This window comes from Culex quinquefasciatus, chromosome 2 (genome assembly GCF_015732765.1).
Source record: "Culex quinquefasciatus strain JHB chromosome 2, VPISU_Cqui_1.0_pri_paternal, whole genome shotgun sequence".
In the NCBI taxonomy this organism is placed as follows: domain Eukaryota; kingdom Metazoa; phylum Arthropoda; class Insecta; order Diptera; family Culicidae; genus Culex; species Culex quinquefasciatus.
Genome location: NC_051862.1, coordinates 213,834,168 through 213,853,178, shown reverse-complemented (window position 1 = coordinate 213,853,178; position 19,011 = coordinate 213,834,168). Strand labels below are relative to the sequence as shown.

The 19,011-nt window shown below is 32.3% G+C and overlaps 1 protein-coding gene across 1 annotated transcript; it reads left to right on the top strand.

Annotated features, from left to right (window-relative positions):
* The first annotated feature begins 11,043 nt into the window (after nucleotides 1-11,043).
* On the top strand, nucleotides 11,044-16,013 carry LOC119766945. The gene is made up of 3 exons (XM_038253580.1): nucleotides 11,044-11,208; nucleotides 11,306-11,522; nucleotides 15,958-16,013. Exons 1-3 carry the CDS (start codon nucleotides 11,155-11,157, stop codon nucleotides 16,011-16,013), a joined length of 327 nt encoding a protein of 108 aa, XP_038109508.1. The 5' UTR covers nucleotides 11,044-11,154.
* Nucleotides 16,014-19,011: the final 2,998 nt, after the last annotated feature.

Below are 19,011 nucleotides of genomic sequence, written 5' to 3'. Positions count from 1 at the left end.
GAGTTTTTGTCTTTCGATCTTTTGTAATTCAACTTTATGTCCTTCCACCTTTCGTCATTCGAACTTTTGTCTTTGGACCTATTGTCACTCTACTCTTTAGAACTAATATTTTTGTGGAAGTTTGACGAAGTAAGTAAAAATTAGTAAGAAAATAATAAATCTCTTTACCGAGTAAATTTCGTTCCGTAGAAATTTGTTAAACAATATCTTGGGTGAGCGTGTTTTCTCTTAGAAATCCAAGTTAGTTTTCAAGCATAGCATTGCATAGAATTTTGTTTATAAAGAACCTTAGTTTTTTTTCATGTTTTTTTTTGTTAAGATTTTTTTCCGTGTTGGCTTCTCATCATCAAATAAAACTACCCGTCTGTTAAGCTGTCCTCGCCGGGGTGTTGTTTCCGGCAAGTCTTGGACAAGTAGTGTCCCTCTACTTCTTCCTCTACCTTAACGACCACCACTCCCGTTAACAATGACCTCCTGTTCAAACAGTCGTCGGCAGTCGACGAGCAGTGCGATAGTGTGTGAGCGGGAAATGCAGATTTTCACACTTCATTGAGGCTGAATTCCGCTCGAGGACCGGCTTTTCCCTCTAAATGCAACGGCATTCCTTTCTACTCGGTTTTTGCTTTAGTTTTGCCATTCTTTGTGAAGGTATTTTTTTTTTGCTTTTTTTTGCCAGTTCGTCAAACTTGGAGAACTTTGAAGGATTTCTGCATTTTGCCGTATTTTTTACCCGTTTCTCAGCAGGAAAAGCTTAAGTTCATACACACATACTCTGGGATGATGAGCCATTCAGTGGACTGCTGGAGAAATTGGTTGAATGGAGCCTCTGTCCAATTATTCCAAATAGGCAAACTTGGCGTGCGAAATATCATCTCTTCTAGGAAGAGAGATTTTTTTTTGTTCTCTAAGCTGCGTTCTATGAATGCGATTGACAACGATGATGAAGAAATTTTCTTTTTCCGTTCACCGGATTGCCGGGAGTAATTTGATCAAGTGCATGGCAAAACTTGCCATTGAATGCGGAATTGTGTTGCAAACTTTCTTTATTGGCAAAATAATCATGCGACGAAAAGGTCAACCTATTTAATCAAATTCATACTCACTTACTCACTAACTCATTCACTTAGACATTCGCTCTCTAACTCATTCACTCACTCATTAAAAATCTTACATTCTCTCACTCACGCATTACCTCACTCACTCTCTCACTAACTCACTCACTCACTCATTAACTCACTCACTCACTCACTCATTAACTTACTAAGTCACACCCACAATAACTTACTTACTCACTCATTCATGCAATCATTCACTAACTCACTCACTCAGTCACTCACCTACTCACTAATTCACTGACTCGCTAACTCATTCATTCATTAACTCATTAACTCACTCACTCACTCATTCAATCACTTCCTATTATGTGAAATTATTAAAACATTTCCCAGAATTCAGCACCTCAAAAATTCCTTCTTTCCAGAAATCAATCCAATTCATCCTTCTGCCAATGCCAAAAACCTCAAACTTGAACGATGACTCCCTCCGGGAACGACTCGTCCCCGTGAAAAACATCTTTGACAGCTCGGCGGAATGCCAGCCCGCCATCCAACCCAATCCGATTCGTCTCGAGATTGATATCGCGTCTGGCCACCACGCGTTTCAGTTTTCGCTCAATTTGCGACCTGTCACGGCGGCTGCCAGTCAAATCGACCGGCGGTCGGTTCCGCCCGCGTGCTAACTTTATTGTTGACAAATTTTGCCCGGGATGATTTTGGGCTAGATTGTGAGGGGGAAGAGCACAATAGAAAGAGAGAGAGAGAGTAGTCAGTGAATGATTTGACCGAGTTTGGAATGAGCTTTCGAGCGCTGATCGATGAATGCTTTGCGGGGAAATTCGATTAGTTGTTTACCGAGATTCGGGAGTGGATTTTGTGACGGTAATAGATTGGAAGCGATATCGGTGGAGTCACGAATGAACTTTGGTTGAGTATAAGCTCATTAAGGTCACTCAACTGAAACTATTGATTGTGGTTTTGGTTGCCATTTCAGCAGAATTTCAATCAACTTGCTCACTTTTGAGTGAGTGAGTAAGTGAGTTAATGAGTTAGTGAGTTGGTTGGTTAGTGAATGAGTGATTGAGTGAGTGGGTGAGTGAGTTAATGAGAGAGTGAGTTGGTGAGTAAGTGATTGAGTGAGTGAGTGAGTGAGTGAGTGAGTGAGTGAGTAAGTGAGTGAGTGAGTGACAATTAATGAGCGAGTGAGTGAGTTAGTGCGTTATTGTATAAGTGAATGTGTAAATGAGTGAAAGAGATATTGAGATATTGAGTTTTTGAGTGAGTAAGTTAGGATTGCATTAAAGAAAACATATTTGTTATTATTTTTTTCTCAAACTAGTTCTGTAAATTTTTTTGATGCATCATGTTATTCACAACTTAAATTTTCAACATTCCCATGATTGCTCCTCGGGGGAAATTTTCCCCTCCCATGTTTTCATCCCAAACTTTTTCCCATTCCAAGCAATTCAACGCTTTTATCCCACACTTCTCATCTCATCCATGTGAACATGTAAATTTCCGTTCACCCCAGATTACTCCCGGCAAATCTCGTACCGTCCCGATTTCGTGTCGCTACCACTCGCATTTGAAGTAAATTGCCCCAATTTCGGCACGGGGTCGGAGATGGGTTTTTTTAGCAACTGACTCTTTGGTTTAATTTTTCCCCACAGACGATCCCCCTTCCCCAAGTAGTCTTTTTTCCCGGAACATCATGTCGTTGAAAAGCGCGCTTCGAGTAACAGCACTCTCTTCAAGTTGAGCGAAATACGGCCATTTAGGTCAAAGTAATGGCATTTTCCGGATATTTTCCGGGTTTGTTTTTTTTTAAGGGGCTCACACGTGGCAATTTCAGAAGACACGTGTGCGTGTGCGGTTTTTTGTCTGCTCGGCAAACGAGGTGCGTGATTTGGGTACTTTATTTTATGGCGCCTCGTTTCATAAAACGATATGGTACACTTGCGTTTGTTGGCTTTCTGCAAAAGCACCGGTGTCATTTTATCGAATTTGAATAATTTTGTGGAATTTTAATTGAGCTCAACTGAGTTAAGAAAAAAATTAAACAATTTTGCACATTTTGTCTCAGAAATTTACGAATATGTAAATTTAAATAACTTTCCCCCTGCATCCGTCTACAAATAGTCCTCACCCTAACCACACAACCATAAGTCAACTGGCCATCAGTGCGAGCCCAAACTTTGATACTACACCGAGGTACCTTGTTAACACTTCAACGCCTCTTCCTTGCTCAAAGTTTCCTGTAAGTTACGGAGGAAACTACCTCTTTTTTTCTCCTCTGAACTCTCCAAGCTCGTTCACCCTTGCAGTGCCACTTGAGTATTTTCCCACTCGCACTCACCTGGACAGCATCTTCAACTGCCTCAACCTCCACTTTGCTTTCCCACTATTGGGTGCGTGCCAATAAGCTTCACACTGCTGTCCACCACGTGGAAACTACATGGAAGGTGCCAACAGGTAGGGAAAACAGGGTTGGAAAGGTGTCACTTTGTGATATTGGTATTTTTTAGATTCAATTTGATAAGATATGACATCAGTAATTAAGATTAGATCTCAGATCTAATCTGATCTGATCTAAAACAGTTATTATCTCAAACTTAGTTAAAATATATCGGAAACCATTAAGAGACAATTGCAATTAGATCAAATAAGATCAAATTAGATCAAATTAGATCAGATTAGATCAAATTAGATCAAATTAGATCAAATTAGATCAAATTTGATCAAATTAGATCAAATTAGATCAAATTAGATCAAATTAGATCAAATTAGATCAAATTAGATCAAATTAGATCAAACTAGATTAAATAAGATAAAATTAGATTAAATTAGATCAAATAAAATCGAGTTAGATTGAATTAGATCAAACTTGATCAAAATAAATAAAATTAGATCAAATTAGATCAAATCAAAAATCACACTGACAAAAAAAATTATAGTGTTTTGAAATCGTGATGATGTCAGCTATCGATTGCACTTATGATAACATGAAAATTTTCACAAAAATACGTATTTTTCCTGTATTTTGAAAATGCAATGTATCTCGAAAAAATTATCAAAAAACATGTTTTCGCAATATGGGTATCGAATGATAGTGATTTTTCATACATTTCGAATGTATTAATCTTTTCTGAAAATACTAAACATTTTTACAATACTACGTTTTTTTTTGAAAAAACAAAACTCAAAATTTTAGTTTTTTAACAAAATGGGTTTCGATTGATCGGATTTCTAAACATTTCGAATTTGATAACAACAATTTTTGAAAATACCAAAAAATCACAAAACTACGTATTTTTTAAAGATACTCAACATTTTTGTTTTTTTATTATGGGTATCAAATGATTGGGATTTTTTCATACCTTTAAACATAGTATCATTTTTTTAAATACTAAAAATTATCACAAAACTACGTATTTTCTAAAAAATACTCACAATTTCAAAGTTTCAAAATTTATTTCATTAGAAAAGTTTGAGAAAATTCCGATTATTCCGTACTGAAATTTTGAGTGTTTTTTTAAATACGTAGTTTTGTTAAAATTTTAGGTGTTATAAATAATGTTGTTATTACATTCCAATTGTATGAAAAAGTCCCGATCATTTGATACCCATATTGAATAAAAAACTGAAACTATGAGTATTTTTTTTCGAAAACACGTAGTTTAGTGATTTTTTTAGTATTTTCATAAATTCAAAATGTATAAAAAAAATTCAATCAATTGATACCCTTATTGTGAAAAAAAATTACAGTATTTTTATCAAAAATACGTAGTTTTGTGCAAAATTTGTGTATTTTCAAAAAAATGTTGTTATTTCATTCAAAATGTATGAAAAAATCCCAATCATTTGATGCCAATATTGCAAAAAACTGAAATTTTCAGCAATTTTCCCAAATACGTAGTTTTGTGAAAAATTTCAGTATTTTTTTAAACAATATTGAAGACATCCGAAATATGATGAAAACGCGATATTGCAATAACAAATATTTAGAATTTTTTAAGAGTATAAAATTGTATTTTCAAAAAACAGAAAAAATAGGAATTTTCGCGAGAATTTTGATGTAAATGAAATTTCAATGGATAGCTGCCATCTTCCCGATTTCAAAACAATATAATTTTTTGATGTTTGTATGATTTTTCATTCGATTATAGTCAATGTCTCCGATATAGCCAAAATCCCATAAACTTTGTGCTTCAGTTAAGCACGCCTCGGGTTGCGGTTCTAAACCGAGGCATGTCTGTCCTAATACAATGCTATTTTTGATCAGAAAAGATCAAATTAGATCAGACTTAATCAGTTTAGATCAATTTAGATCAGATTAGATAAGATTAGAAAAGATTAGATTAGATCAGATATGATCAGATTAGATCACTTTCTGTCAATAAGGAAGTGACAAAAACACAAATAATAACAAATGGTTTATTTTTAAATTAACAACTAATTTCCTTTAAAATTTTTTATAAAGCTTAAAACATTTTTCCCAACCTTCCACAAAAAGTTTCACTTCGACTTTTTCTATCCTTTCCTCTTAAATAGGGGAAGGTGGGGCAAGACGACCATATGGGGCAAGAGGAACAATCGCTCGTACGGCCGTAATTTTTACAATTTTGATTATTTTCAGTATGAGGAATTGTTGCTAGCAATGCAATTAGCTGATTCTACTACCAAATAACCGCCAAAACGACGTAAACGCCACGAAGCATAAGTTTTAATGAAGTTTTTTTCAAAACCTTTGTTTTCTTATAATATTTGGAAAGTACAAAATAAGGCATAGGATTCGTTTAATGGCAATTTTTTCAAAATGCAATTTTTCCTAGATCAGTAGTGTCCCTACCAATGACTTGCACCTATTACAAAGTATGATTTAACTTTTGGTTATTTTTGTTGAGAACTTTAAAAAAATCTTGTTCAGGTGGGGCAAGTGTACCATATAGATTTTTAGTATGGAAAAAAATACGAATTGCTGCAACAACATATTTTATTGGGAAAGAAATACTTAAAAGTACTTAAAAACTGATAAATAATTGTTAACAAAAAATTTCCAAACAAAATATAGTGATATCATGAAAATTTACTATTTATCATCTCAGTATTATTTTTTTTTGTAAAAACGATAAAATTTTTAGTAAAATATTATTTTTTTATCTAAAAATTAAAGAAACGTTTCAAATACATTGTAATCTGATGTATCTAAGTGATAACAGTTCAATTGTTAGCAAATTAGCATGTTGTTTCATGCATTGTTCCTCTTGCCCCAACGGGTTGTTCGTCTTGCCCCACTAGTTGAGTAAAACGCACGGAAAATCAAAAATTTTAAAACCAGTTTTTTACAGTCCAAAAACTGGATTTTTCAAAAACCTGTTCTATCAAAGTCTTAGTCAAGACCTGGAATAAGATGATTATAAAAAAATCCGACAAATTTTTCACGTTTTTAATGGGTTATAACGAGCATTTCCTTAGCTTGTTACACTTGCCCCACTTTCCCCTACTTCCGATAGAGTGGGTGCAGCTCCTAACGGAAAGTTGGAGGCAAACTGGGAACTATAACTTCTCAACAAGCCACTCCCTCATACACACACAGGTATGTTGGCGACTACAAGGATGCAAATCGACCCAAGATGTAAAAATAAGTGCGGGCCAAGTCGTTACAAAAGTTGCGAGGTTTCCCCCACACACAAAGGCTATACGCTGGGGGGAAAAGTTTTCCCTGTTAGTCAAACTATCGTGAAATAAAATGGAAAAGTTTATCGTGTACTGTGTCGGGGAGTTAGTTAAGGTGGGATTATTTGTTGCGTTAGAGTTGGGCTTTTGACTTACATTGTTGTTAGTTTTTTTTTTATTTTCAAAATATTTAACCTTCTGATACTTATAAGCATATCAAAATCGATAAGTAACATCAGATCTTGAACTTTAATCTTAAAGTCACCACGAGACGCCCACAGTAACTCTGCAACAGCATCCTCACACGTGTCGTGGCGACCGCGAAAAACGTCTCCATCCTACCACAAACAATTTCTGCCTAATTAAACCACAACGATGCACCAGTGACAAACACCACAATATCCAGCAGGAATTCCCAGTTCCCAGTCGTTGTCTTCTTCCGTGTTCAAACTTCCGCGAATCTATTTTGCGGTTACCTCAAAATCCTTGATGTGTCGTGCAATCAGCGCGCCACGTGGCCCCCTCGTGCAATAATTCATCACCAAAGTGAAACTCTCTCTCCCCACCAAAAGCAGACACTAATTGAAACCATAAATTTGATTTACGGCTCACCACAGGTTGTTTTTTTTTGTCGGATTCCAAAACTCAAAATAACTGGTGTCACCCGTTGCCACGTGTGGTGCAACCACGTGGTCACCGACACAAACGCGCGCGACAACGTTGACTTGAGCAGTAATCGAGCCGGAGAGCGGAGCAGAGATTTGATTAATGTCATGACCTCCATGGACTAGAGTTGGTTCAGGAGGTGGTGAGAGGAAGCTTTTGGATCTGCTGATGACCGGTGAGTAGCAGCTGCTGCCTCAAAACTGTCAGCCGGAACTGGATTCAGGGCGGTTTGATAAATGTCAAAATTGTCAAAATTGTCAAAATTGTCAAAATTGTCAAAATTGTCAAAATTGTCAAAATTGTCAAAATTGTCAAAATTGTCAAAATTGTCAAAATTGTCAAAATTGTCAAAATTGTCAAAATTGTCAAAATTGTCAAAATTGTCAAAATTGTCAAAATTGTCAAAATTGTCAAAATTGTCAAAATTGTCAAAATTGTCAAAATTGTCAAAATTGTCAAAATTGTCAAAATTGTCAAAATTGTCAAAATTGTCAAAATTGTCAAAATTGTCAAAATTGTCAAAATTGTCAAAATTGTCAAAATTGTCAAAATTGTCAAAATTGTCAAAATTGTCAAAATTGTCAAAATTGTCAAAATTGTCAAAATTGTCAAAATTGTCAAAATTGTCAAAATTGTCAAAATTGTCAAAATTGTCAAAATTGTCAAAATTGTCAAAATTGTCAAAATTGTCAAAATTGTCAAAATTGTCAAAATTGTCAAAATTGTCAAAATTGTCAAAATTGTCAAAATTGTCAAAATTGTCAAAATTGTCAAAATTGTCAAAATTGTCAAAATTGTCAAAATTGTCAAAATTGTCAAAATTGTCAAAATTGTCAAAATTGTCAAAATTGTCAAAATTGTCAAAATTGTCAAAATTGTCAAAATTGTCAAAATTGTCAAAATTGTCAAAATTGTCAAAATTGTCAAAATTGTCAAAATTGTCAAAATTGTCAAAATTGTCAAAATTGTCAAAATTGTCAAAATTGTCAAAATTGTCAAAATTGTCAAAATTGTCAAAATTGTCAAAATTGTCAAAATTGTCAAAATTGTCAAAATTGTCAAAATTGTCAAAATTGTCAAAATTGTCAAAATTGTCAAAATTGTCAAAATTGTCAAAATTGTCAAAATTGTCAAAATTGTCAAAATTGTCAAAATTGTCAAAATTGTCAAAATTGTCAAAATTGTCAAAATTGTCAAAATTGTCAAAATTGTCAAAATTGTCAAAATTGTCCAAATTGTCCAAATTGTCCAAATTGTCCAAATTGTCCAAATTGTCCAAATTGTCAAAATTGTCAAAATTGTCAAAATTGTCAAAATTGTCAAAATTGTCAAAATTGTCAAAATTGTCAAAATTGTCAAAATTGTCAAAATTGTCAAAATTGTCAAAATTGTCAAAATTGTCAAAATTGTCAAAATTGTCAAAATTGTCAAAATTGTCAAAATTGTCAAAATTGTCAAAATTGTCAAAATTGTCAAAATTGTCAAAATTGTCAAAATTGTCAAAATTGTCAAAATTGTCAAAATTGTCAAAATTGTCAAAATTGTCAAAATTGTCAAAATTGTCAAAATTGTCAAAATTGTCAAAATTGTCAAAATTGTCAAAATTGTCAAAATTGTCAAAATTGTCAAAATTGTCAAAATTGTCAAAATTTTCAAAATTGTCAAAATTGTCAAAATTGTCAAAATTGTCAAAATTGTCAAAATTGTCAAAATTGTCAAAATTTACTGCTTATGCCAAGTTTATTTGCATGGTTAAACTTAAAGCAAACAAAAAAAAATCAGAGATTCCGACAACCCGAGCAGATGGAGATTACTTGTGAATACTTTTTTAATATTGATCAATACTTGACCAAACACATTTTTTGTTAATTATAACAAATTTGTTATCGGTCGTAATGATTTTTGTATATTTAAAAACAGATTTATATCGTTACAAACTGACCAAAACGCTTACAACAGTGTGCATCCAACACGACAATCAAGTGCTCAACCTCCTTCGAGCAAGTGTCACATGTTTCAATGAAAAGGGAGCCCTCACCCCAGCCCTGACTTCAAAAGACCCAACTTGTTATATCGTGTGTATTTGCCGCTTGAAGACACACTTCTCGCTCACCCAGAGTTCAAACGTGGTTCTGGGAACTAATCGTAAAATCGATATCTTCTGCTGCAACAACGCGTACGGCTCAATGTCGCTTCCTTGAATTTTGAGGCAGAATATATGTGTTGAGATCTGGTGAGCCAGCTGGGTGTGTGTGTGTGTGTGTGCGTGGATTAATATTGATATATTCGATATTTAATCAACAGCATGTCATTCTTCATCTCACAACAGCACGTGCTCCGAGTCACTTTACTTCAGCTGCCGTTGCGATAGAGAAGTCCTTTTTCTACAGTGTTGAGCTCGAAGGTCTTGAAGTGAGATTGTGGCAACCTCCTCACCAAACAAGCCGAAGTTGCACTGTCGGAGTGTACGTACACAATTGGTACATGACGATGATGACGACACTCTTCAGAAATGGTTGTACAACCGGCTGAAGAATGTACGATAAACCTCTGACACAACAAGAGCAACGTCGTCGACGTCCATTCGAGAAGCAACACCAGCCGGGCTAAGTCCAATATCGGCACTTCCCACGCCTCACATGGAGTCCTTCCTTTGAGAAGGCCCGGCACGGGAGGTGGGCTACGACTAAGTGGTTGTCATCTTTATTGCTTTTTGAATGACTGAGCTCGATCAAAATTGCTGCCATGTTTGTGGGCAAGAGTTTGCGTCTGAGGATAGCTACCAGAGCCGTAGAGATTGCATCCGGAAGGTTAACCAACTTGGCCTGGCCGTTGAGTGTGGTTGGAATCTGGAGAGTGTAATAAAGTTATGGAAATTTGATACGTTCCGGATTGGGGAGTTTGCCACCTTCAAGGAGGGTGATCATGACAGGGTGCTTTTTTAAAATGTTATCAAACTCAACTACATCAACTACGAAGTCCTTTTTTGTCTTCACCTCAGTCCCACAAAATTAATTCTATTTATTTCCCATCATTTGTTTACAAAATCCACGGGGGCAAACGGACAATATCAAGGTCTTTCAGCGACAGCCTTAACAATGGGAAGGATGACAAATTGACATTTTCCAGGACGTTTTCCAGAAGTGATCTCCTCGAGGATTCTTTGCTCCCCCGCCTCAGAACTTGTCAAGATGGCGAAAAATTGATTGCGAGTGTTTCTCACACGGAACAAAATCCGGTCAGCGGATCCGAAAATTTTTAGCGATGAAATCGAAAACATTAGACGTTTCCGAAATCATGAAAAATGTTTGCACTATCGAAAAAAATGCTTTCAATTTTGAAGCAAAATGTTTGCGAAATCGAAAACATCATGTTTACGGCCCATTTTTTCCTTCGTCTGCCGCAGCCAATGCGTTACGCTGTCAGAATCAGCTGGCGCGCGATTTCCAAATTCAAAACAAACACCAAAAAACTAACCTTGATATGTTTTGGTGAGAATTTGTGTTGAATCGATCACAAGATTGTGGTCCGTATTCATTCAGGCCGGACACTGCGTTGGTTGACGGTTCCGCTATTCCGTGAACGTATGTGAGTTGTGTGTGTGTAAAATTTTCTGAAAGCGGAAAGCTGCTGAATCTCCAACAGGAGTAACGGCCGCGGTCCAGTTCGATACGGCCGATTCCAAGGCCCCAATGGCCAAGCCTGTTGCAGTTTCCAGAAAAATCTGTGAGAATGATTGAATGGAACCGGAAAAGGGATGGGGGAAGCAGAGCCTGGCGGGTTGGACCTGTTCCTCCTGAGCGTAGTTCGGGTAAGTTTTTTTGGCGACTCACCCGGAAATTTCCGGGTGCAAGAACTTTAAATGTTTAAGCAGTTCCAATAACCTTAACTATTTTTGTGCTTTGTAGGAAAATCATCAAGCAACTCGGGATTGCGAACTCCCGCACAGGTGCCTGCCCCACCAAGGACAGTCTCATGAGTACACGCTGTTTACGGTGAATTTGGCCAATAGGTTAGCCACTTGGAGGAACAAGCGGCCTGAGACTGCCGTCGTTTTTAAGCATCCGGAAATGAGTCGCCGACCCCCTCTCCGTTGGACCAGTCCTTGTTGGAAATATCACAAAAGTAAGTAAAACTTTTAGAAACGCAGAAAAGTAAATTGCGCCTAGTAAATTAATAAACTGAAGTTCAGCATCGAGAACGGTCAACCTCGCTAGTTTGACTAGTTCGATTAGATCAACCATGAGGGAAACATGTTTGGGTTGAAAAATTCTTAAGGAGTACTAACGACGGCTTCTTTGTTGATTTTCTGCTTGGCCGGTGCACACCCGCACGATTCAGACTCCTACATGCTATGCGGCGCAAATTTTCTCGCCTTCTCGTTTCAATCGAATCGGGTCACCTCGCAGGAAACCAACAGGGTCAACAAAATGAAGGAGTCAAAAATACAAAAAATACAAAAAAAAATACAAAAATACAAAAATACAAAAATACAAAAATACAAAAATACAAAAATACAAAAATACAAAAATACAAAAATACAAAAATACAAAAATACAAAAATACAAAAATACAAAAATACAAAAATACAAAAATACAAAAATACAAAAATACAAAAATACAAAAATACAAAAATACAAAAATACAAAAATACAAAAATACAAAAATACAAAAATACAAAAATACAAAAATACAAAATACAAAAATACAAAAATACAAAAATACAAAAATACAAAAATACAAAAATACAAAAATACAAAAATACAAAAATACAAAAATACAAAAATACAAAAATACAAAAATACAAAAATACAAAAATACAAAAATACAAAAATACAAAAATACAAAAATACAAAAATACAAAAATACAAAAATACAAAAATACAAAAATACAAAAATACAAAAATACAAAAATACAAAAATACAAAAATACAAAAATACAAAAATACAAAAATACAAAAATAAGATCGGAAGAGCACACGTCTAAAATACAAAAATACAAAATACAAAAATACAAAAATACAAAAATACAAAAATACAAAAATACAAAAATACAAAAATACAAAAATACAAAAATACAAAAATACAAAAATACAAAAATACAAAAATACAAAAATACAAAAATACAAAAATACAAAAATACAAAAATACAAAAATACAAAAATACAAAAATACAAAAATACAAAATACAAAAATACAAAAATACAAAAATACAAAAATACAAAAATACAAAAATACAAAAATACAAAAATACAAAAATACAAAAATACAAAAATACAAAAATACAAAAATACAAAAATACAAAAATACAAAAATACAAAAATACAAAAATACAAAAATACAAAAATACAAAAATACAAAAATACATTTAAAATTACAATTTAAGAAATTAGAATTTTAGAATTTTAGAATTTTAGAATTTTAGAATTTTAGAATTTTAGAATTTTAGAATTTTAGAATTTTAGAATTTTAGAATTTTAGAATTTTAGAATTTTAGAATTTTAGAATTTTAGAATTTTAGAATTTTAGAATTTTAGAATTTTAGAATTTTAGAATTTTAGAATTTTAGAATTTTAGAATTTTAGAATTTTAGAATTTTAGAATTTTAGAATTTTAGAATTTTAGAATTTTAGAATTTTAGAATTTTAGACTTTTAGAATTTTACAATTTTAGAATTTTAGAATTTTAGAATTTTAGAATTTTAGAATTTTAGAATTTTAGAATTTTAGAATTTTAGAATTTTAGAATTTTAGAATTTTAGAATTTTAGAATTTTAGAATTTCAGAATTGTAGAATTTTAGAATTTTAGAATTTTAGAATTTTAGAATTTTAGAATTTAAGAATTTTAGAATTTTAGAATTTTAGAATTTTAGAATTTTAGAATTTTAGAATTTTAGAATTTTAGAATTTTAGAATTTTAGAATTTTAGAATTTTAGAATTTTAGAATTTTAGAATTTTAGAATTTTAGAATTTTAGAATTTTAGAATTTTAGAATTTTAGAATTTTAGAATTTTAGAATTTTAGAATTTTAGAATTTTAAAATCTTAGAATTTTAGAATTTTAGAATTGTAGAATTGTAGAATTGTAGAATTTTAGAATTTTAGAATTTTAGAATTTTAGAATTTTAGAATTTTAGAATTTTAGAATTTTAGAATTTTAGAATTTTAGAATTTTAAATTTTAGAATTTTAGAATTTTAGAATTTTAGAATTTTAGAATTTTAGAATTTTAAATTTTAGAATTTTAGAATTTTAAATTTTAGAATTTTAAATTTTAGATTTTAGAATTTTAGAATTTTTTTAGAATTTTAGAATTTTAGAATTTTAAATTTTAGAATTTTAGAATTTTAAATTTTAGAATTTTAAAATTTAGAATTTTAGAATTTTAGAATTTTAGAATTTTAGAATTTTAGAATTTTAAATTTGAGAATTTGAGAATTTGAGAATTTGAGAATTTGAGAATTTGAGAATTTGAGAATTTGAGAATTTGAGAATTTGAGAATTTGAGAATTTGAGAATTTGAGAATTTGAGAATTGAGAATTTGAGAATTTGAGAATTTGAGAATTTGAGAATGAGAATGAGAATTTGAGAATTTGAGAATTTGAGAATTTGAGAATTTGAGAATTTGAGAATTTGAGAATTTGAGAATTTGAGAATGAGAATTTGAGAATTTGAGAATTTGAGAATTTGAGAATTTGAGAATTTGAGAATTTGAGAATTTGAGAATTTGAGAATTTGAGAATTTGAGAATTTGAGAATTTGAGAATTTGAGAATTTGAGAATTTGAGAATTTGAGAATTTGAGAATTTGAGAATTTGAGAATTTGAGAATTTTAGAATTTTAGAATTTTAGAATTTTAGAATTTTAGAATTTTAGAATTTTAGAATTTTAGAATTTTAGAATTTTAGAATTTTAGAATTTTAGAATTTTAGAATTTTAGAATTTTAGAATTTTAGAATTTTAGAATTTTAAATTTTAGAATTTTAGAATTTTAGAATTTTAGAATTTTAGAATTTTAGAATTTTAGAATTTTAGAATTTTAAATTTTAGAATTTTAGAATTTTAGAATTTTAGAATTTTAGAATTTTAGAATTTTAGAATTTTAGAATTTTAAATTTTAGAATTTTAAATTTTAGAATTTTAGAATTTTAGAATTTTAGAAATTTTAGAATTTTAAATTTTAGAATTTTAGAATTTTAGAATTTTAGAATTTTAGAATTTTAGAATTTTAAATTTTAGAATTTTAGAATTTTAGAATTTTAAATTTTAGAATTTTAGAATTTTAGAATTTTAGAATTTTAAATTTTAGAATTTTAGAATTTTAGAATTTTAGAATTTTAGAATTTTAAATTTTAGAATTTTAGAATTTAAATTTAAGAATTTTAGAATTTTAGAATTTTAGAATTTTAGAATTTTAGAATTTTAAATTTTAGAATTTTAAATTTTAGAATTTTAGAATTTTAAATTTTAGAATTTTAGAATTTTAGAATTTTAGAATTTTAAATTTTAAAATTTGAGAATTTGAGAATTTGAGAATTTGAGAATTTGAGAATTTTAGAATTTTAGAATTTTAGAATTTTAGAATTTGAGAATTTTAGAATTTTAGAATTTGAGAATTTTAGAATTTTAGAATTTTAGAATTTTAGAATTTTAGAATGTTAGAATTTTATAATTTTAGAATTTTAGAATTTCAGAATTTTAGAATTTTAGAATTTTAGAATTTTAGAATTTTAGAATTTTAGAATTTTAGAATTTTAGAATTTTAGAATTTTAGAATTTTAGAATTTTAGAATTTTAGAATTTTAGAATTTTGAGAATTTTTGAGAATTTTGAGACTTTTGAGAATTTTGAGAATTTTGAGAATTTTGAGAATTTTGAGAATTTTGAGAAGTTTTGAGAATTTTGAGAATTTTGAGAATATTTGAGAGTTTTGAGAATTTTTGAGAATTTTGAGAATTTTGAGAATTTTGAGAATTTTGAGAATTTTAGAATTTTGAGAATTTTGAGAATTTTGAGAATTTTGAGAATTTTGAGAATTTTGAGAATTTTGAGAATTTTGAGAATTTTGAGAATTTTGAGAATTTTGAGAATTTTGAGAATTTTGAGAATTTTGAGAATTTTGAGAATTTTGAGAATTTTTGAGAATTTTTGAGAAATTTGGAGATTTTTTGAGAAGTTTTGAGAATTTTTGAGAAGTTTTGAGAATTTTAAAGAGTTTTTGAGAATTTTTACGAATTTTTGAGAATTTTTGAGAATTTTCGAGAATTTTTGAGAATCTTTGAGAATTTTTGAGAATTTTTGAGAATTGTTGAGAAATTTTGATAATTTTTGAGAATTTTTGAAAATTTTTGAGAATGTTTGCAAGTTTTAGAAAATTTTAAAGAATGTTAAAGAATTTTAGAGAGTTTTTGAGAATTTTCAGAGAATTTAAACTGTAAGGTTAAATAGGGCCCGATTCCGTTTTTTCAATAAAAATGTTAGAATTTCAGAGTTCTTTTTTTATTCCAGAAAAGTCGAGGAACGATAATATTGAAATTTAATTTGGTGTTCTCTTTCGCAGTCTACGGCTCGCAATTGCACCGTGAGTTCTGCAAACACCTTCACAGATCCGACTGATGGCCGAGATTCTGAGGACTTGTTCCAGGCAGACGGTCTTCTAGTGGAGGCCACTCCGCTCAAGTCAATTCTCGAGGTGAAGGTCGGCGGTCAACCTCCAGGACGAGGAGAACTTCTGGCGGTACGCGAATCCGCTCAAGGGACGTGCCAGCTCGTTGCGCGACGCTGGAAATCAGCCACATCGACGACCCGAGCACGCTGCACCGGTCTCAGCACCTCTATCCGGGTGGCCCCGCCGCCGACGTCACCGAGCACGAGAAGGACCTGTACAATCATTACCGAAAACATAGTTGCCGCGGTGCAGACCACAAAGACTTTGGCAAGTAAAGCAGCAACGAGTGCAACATGCCAACGGCGGCACCGACGCCCAGCAGTAACCTGCAGCCCCGCGGACATCCAGGACGACCAGAACAGAACAATTGACGACTGATAGAATCAAAATTTCATAGTAAACCACTCACACAATTGCTTTGATTTTGTTTTGAATTATGAATAAATAAATAAAAACATTGAAACCTCTTCTTCTTCTTATTTCCATCCAAAATTTGAAAAGCAACGGTCAATTCAAAACAGTAAATATTGTAGTGGCTGCGTGCTGCGTGCTTTTGGCAGGCATGCGTTACGGCGTTACGTTTGCGATATCGAAAATCACCGTTTGCGATATTGGAAGCAATGCTTCCTGCTGACGGGTGTGAACGGAGGTTTGCGATTGGTAGAGCAAATCGGAAGCAAAGTTTGCGATTCCGCAAACCGGATTTTGTTCCGTGCACCGTGTGTCCTTGAAGTGTGGACCAAACAAGGCCTGAACTGGTCATGCTCCGGCGGCCCTGGCACGAATGAAAAGATAACAATAACAGGCAATGCTACCGGGCGGGCCAAGGACCTTGGGAAACGTGGAAAGTGGGAGTTCGTTCTCTCTCTCTGCCTCCAAGAGGGCTTTCGTAAACACAATTAACCGGAAGGAGTGCTTTATTTCATCGAGAAGTGACGACGACCTATAGACGAGGAGTGGCCACTTGGCCTCGAAGTCCTTGTCGGACATGATTTTCTCTCTTCGGATTACGTCGATGATGAGGCTCGAGACGACCCCCGCTATTGTTCTCCTCTCGATTGGAGACATCTCCGCCCCCCCTTCAGGATGTGTCAAGAGTTCGCAAGTGAAGATTAATCTGCCCCCTTTGTGTTGACGAAAGGCTCCTCTTCACGTGCCAGAGAACGGATTTGATAGGCCAATTGGAGTTCGTTCGAATTGGCTTCCCACGTGACGCACAATTTTTTGAATTAAAAATTCAACTAATTTGGCAACCACGTGCAAAATTGATTTTTGACACGTGCCAGCCATTCTCTGCTACCCACGTGAAATCTTAAAAAAGGAAAATTAATTTTCCCGGATTTTCCAGCTACCCCCCCTAAAACGAGTCAAGAGGTTGACACGCTAAGAAACTTGTAAATCAACTTAATCAACCCCTCGGCCTCGGCTTTGCTGCAAATTACAATTTGATGACGTGGAAGGAAGTGCTTTAGCGCGCGAGAGAGGTGATTGAAAGTGTGTCTTCTTCGTTTTTGTTAGGCGGAAAATTGTCCTGCAAATGCTGACTGCTGTTACCGTTACTGTGGGGGGAAAGCAATTTCGACCCCAAATCCGCCCCAGGGACTTGATTGGGATTTATGGTGTTTTGCGGTGGAAGTGATTAAAAAGAAAGTTGTTTGGTAGTAATTTCTTGTAATTTTTTACATAAAATTTTACTGAAAAAATTGAGGACATTTTTTTTCGAGTGCACTAAAAATTGTAAACATTATTTAAGAAATAGAAATAGAAAATGCCACCAAAAAGTAGAATGACAGTTGTTTTTTTTCTGAAAAAAAAATCATTCAATAAAAGCAGTTTTTTAAATGATCTCATATATATAAAAAACATGACTTCTGGAATTTATTTTAAGAGCAGTCGTAAGCCTTACCCTGAAAGATAGGGCAGTTTCTAAAAAAAATAACAATTTGATGTGAATTATGACCACTTTCAAATTTTCGGAATTTTTTTGATCATTTCTACCAAATTTTTTTCACCGAATGTATACCGACTTGTGCTATAAGCCGAAAAATGGTAATTTGTTCATCTAAAACTTATCCAAAACTGAGATTTTTTTAAAATGATTTTTTTAAGCAATTATGATTTTTAAGAAACTTTTTCGTAAACACTTAATTAAACAGAATTTTTTTTATAGTACAGATTTCAGGATATTTTTTTACATTTTTGTACACAGAAAAAAAACATCATGGTAATATTACATCTGGGAAGGGGTACATCTTTTATGTCAGAAAAAGATGTAATTTTACCTCTGGAAATGTGAATTTTACCACTTTTCTGGTGTAATGTCACTGTTTCAGTTTAAATTGAGGTAAAATCACATCATAAAAGAGGTAATATTCAACCTTAAAAAACTAAAGCTTCCAAATTTACATTTTTTTTTTCTGTGTATGAACAGCTGAGCAAGTGCGGCCGACTTCATGAAATTTTCAAGTTTTATATTTTTTAATTTGTCTTTTTTGTATTTAAGGGGCTTCCTTATCATCAAACCGCATTTTTTAAATCATTTTTTTTGAAAAAATAGGTTGTAATGCTATAATTTTTCTAGAAAGTACCTAGCCTTTTAAGTGGACAAAAAAACAATTTGAAAAAAATTCGTAATTTTTAAAAAAATTAAATCTTAAAAATATTTTTTAAATGTAAAATTAAATTAACAATAAAAAGGAAGTATCATTTTCCCCTTTCCAATCTTTTTAATTAATTTTTTTTTTCATATATTTTCATCTGAAAAAAGGAAAATTTCACAAAAATTTAATTTTAATTTTTAATTTAATTTAATTTTTTATATCAAACAGAAATCCCTTCTCAAGATACAGATCTTGGAGTTGAAGTTTCAGCACCAGCTTCCAAAATTTTTTTGGGATCGACGAACAAGGTTAGTGAAAGGAGAATGGGCAAATTTGGTCCAAGGAT

What these genes read in the sequence shown, in the direction of transcription:
- LOC119766945 (XM_038253580.1), top strand. Translation starts at nt 11,155, where the DNA reads ATGGGGGAAGCAGAGCCTGGCGGGTTGGACCTGTTCCTCCTGAGCGTA. An exon ending in TCCTCCTGAGCGTAGTTCGG is followed by an intron (nt 11,209 to 11,305) that starts GTAAGTTTTTTT and finishes TGTGCTTTGTAG; the next exon opens with GAAAATCATCAAGCAACTCG. An exon ending in TTGTTGGAAATATCACAAAA is followed by an intron (nt 11,523 to 15,957) that starts GTAAGTAAAACT and finishes TCTCTTTCGCAG; the next exon opens with TCTACGGCTCGCAATTGCAC.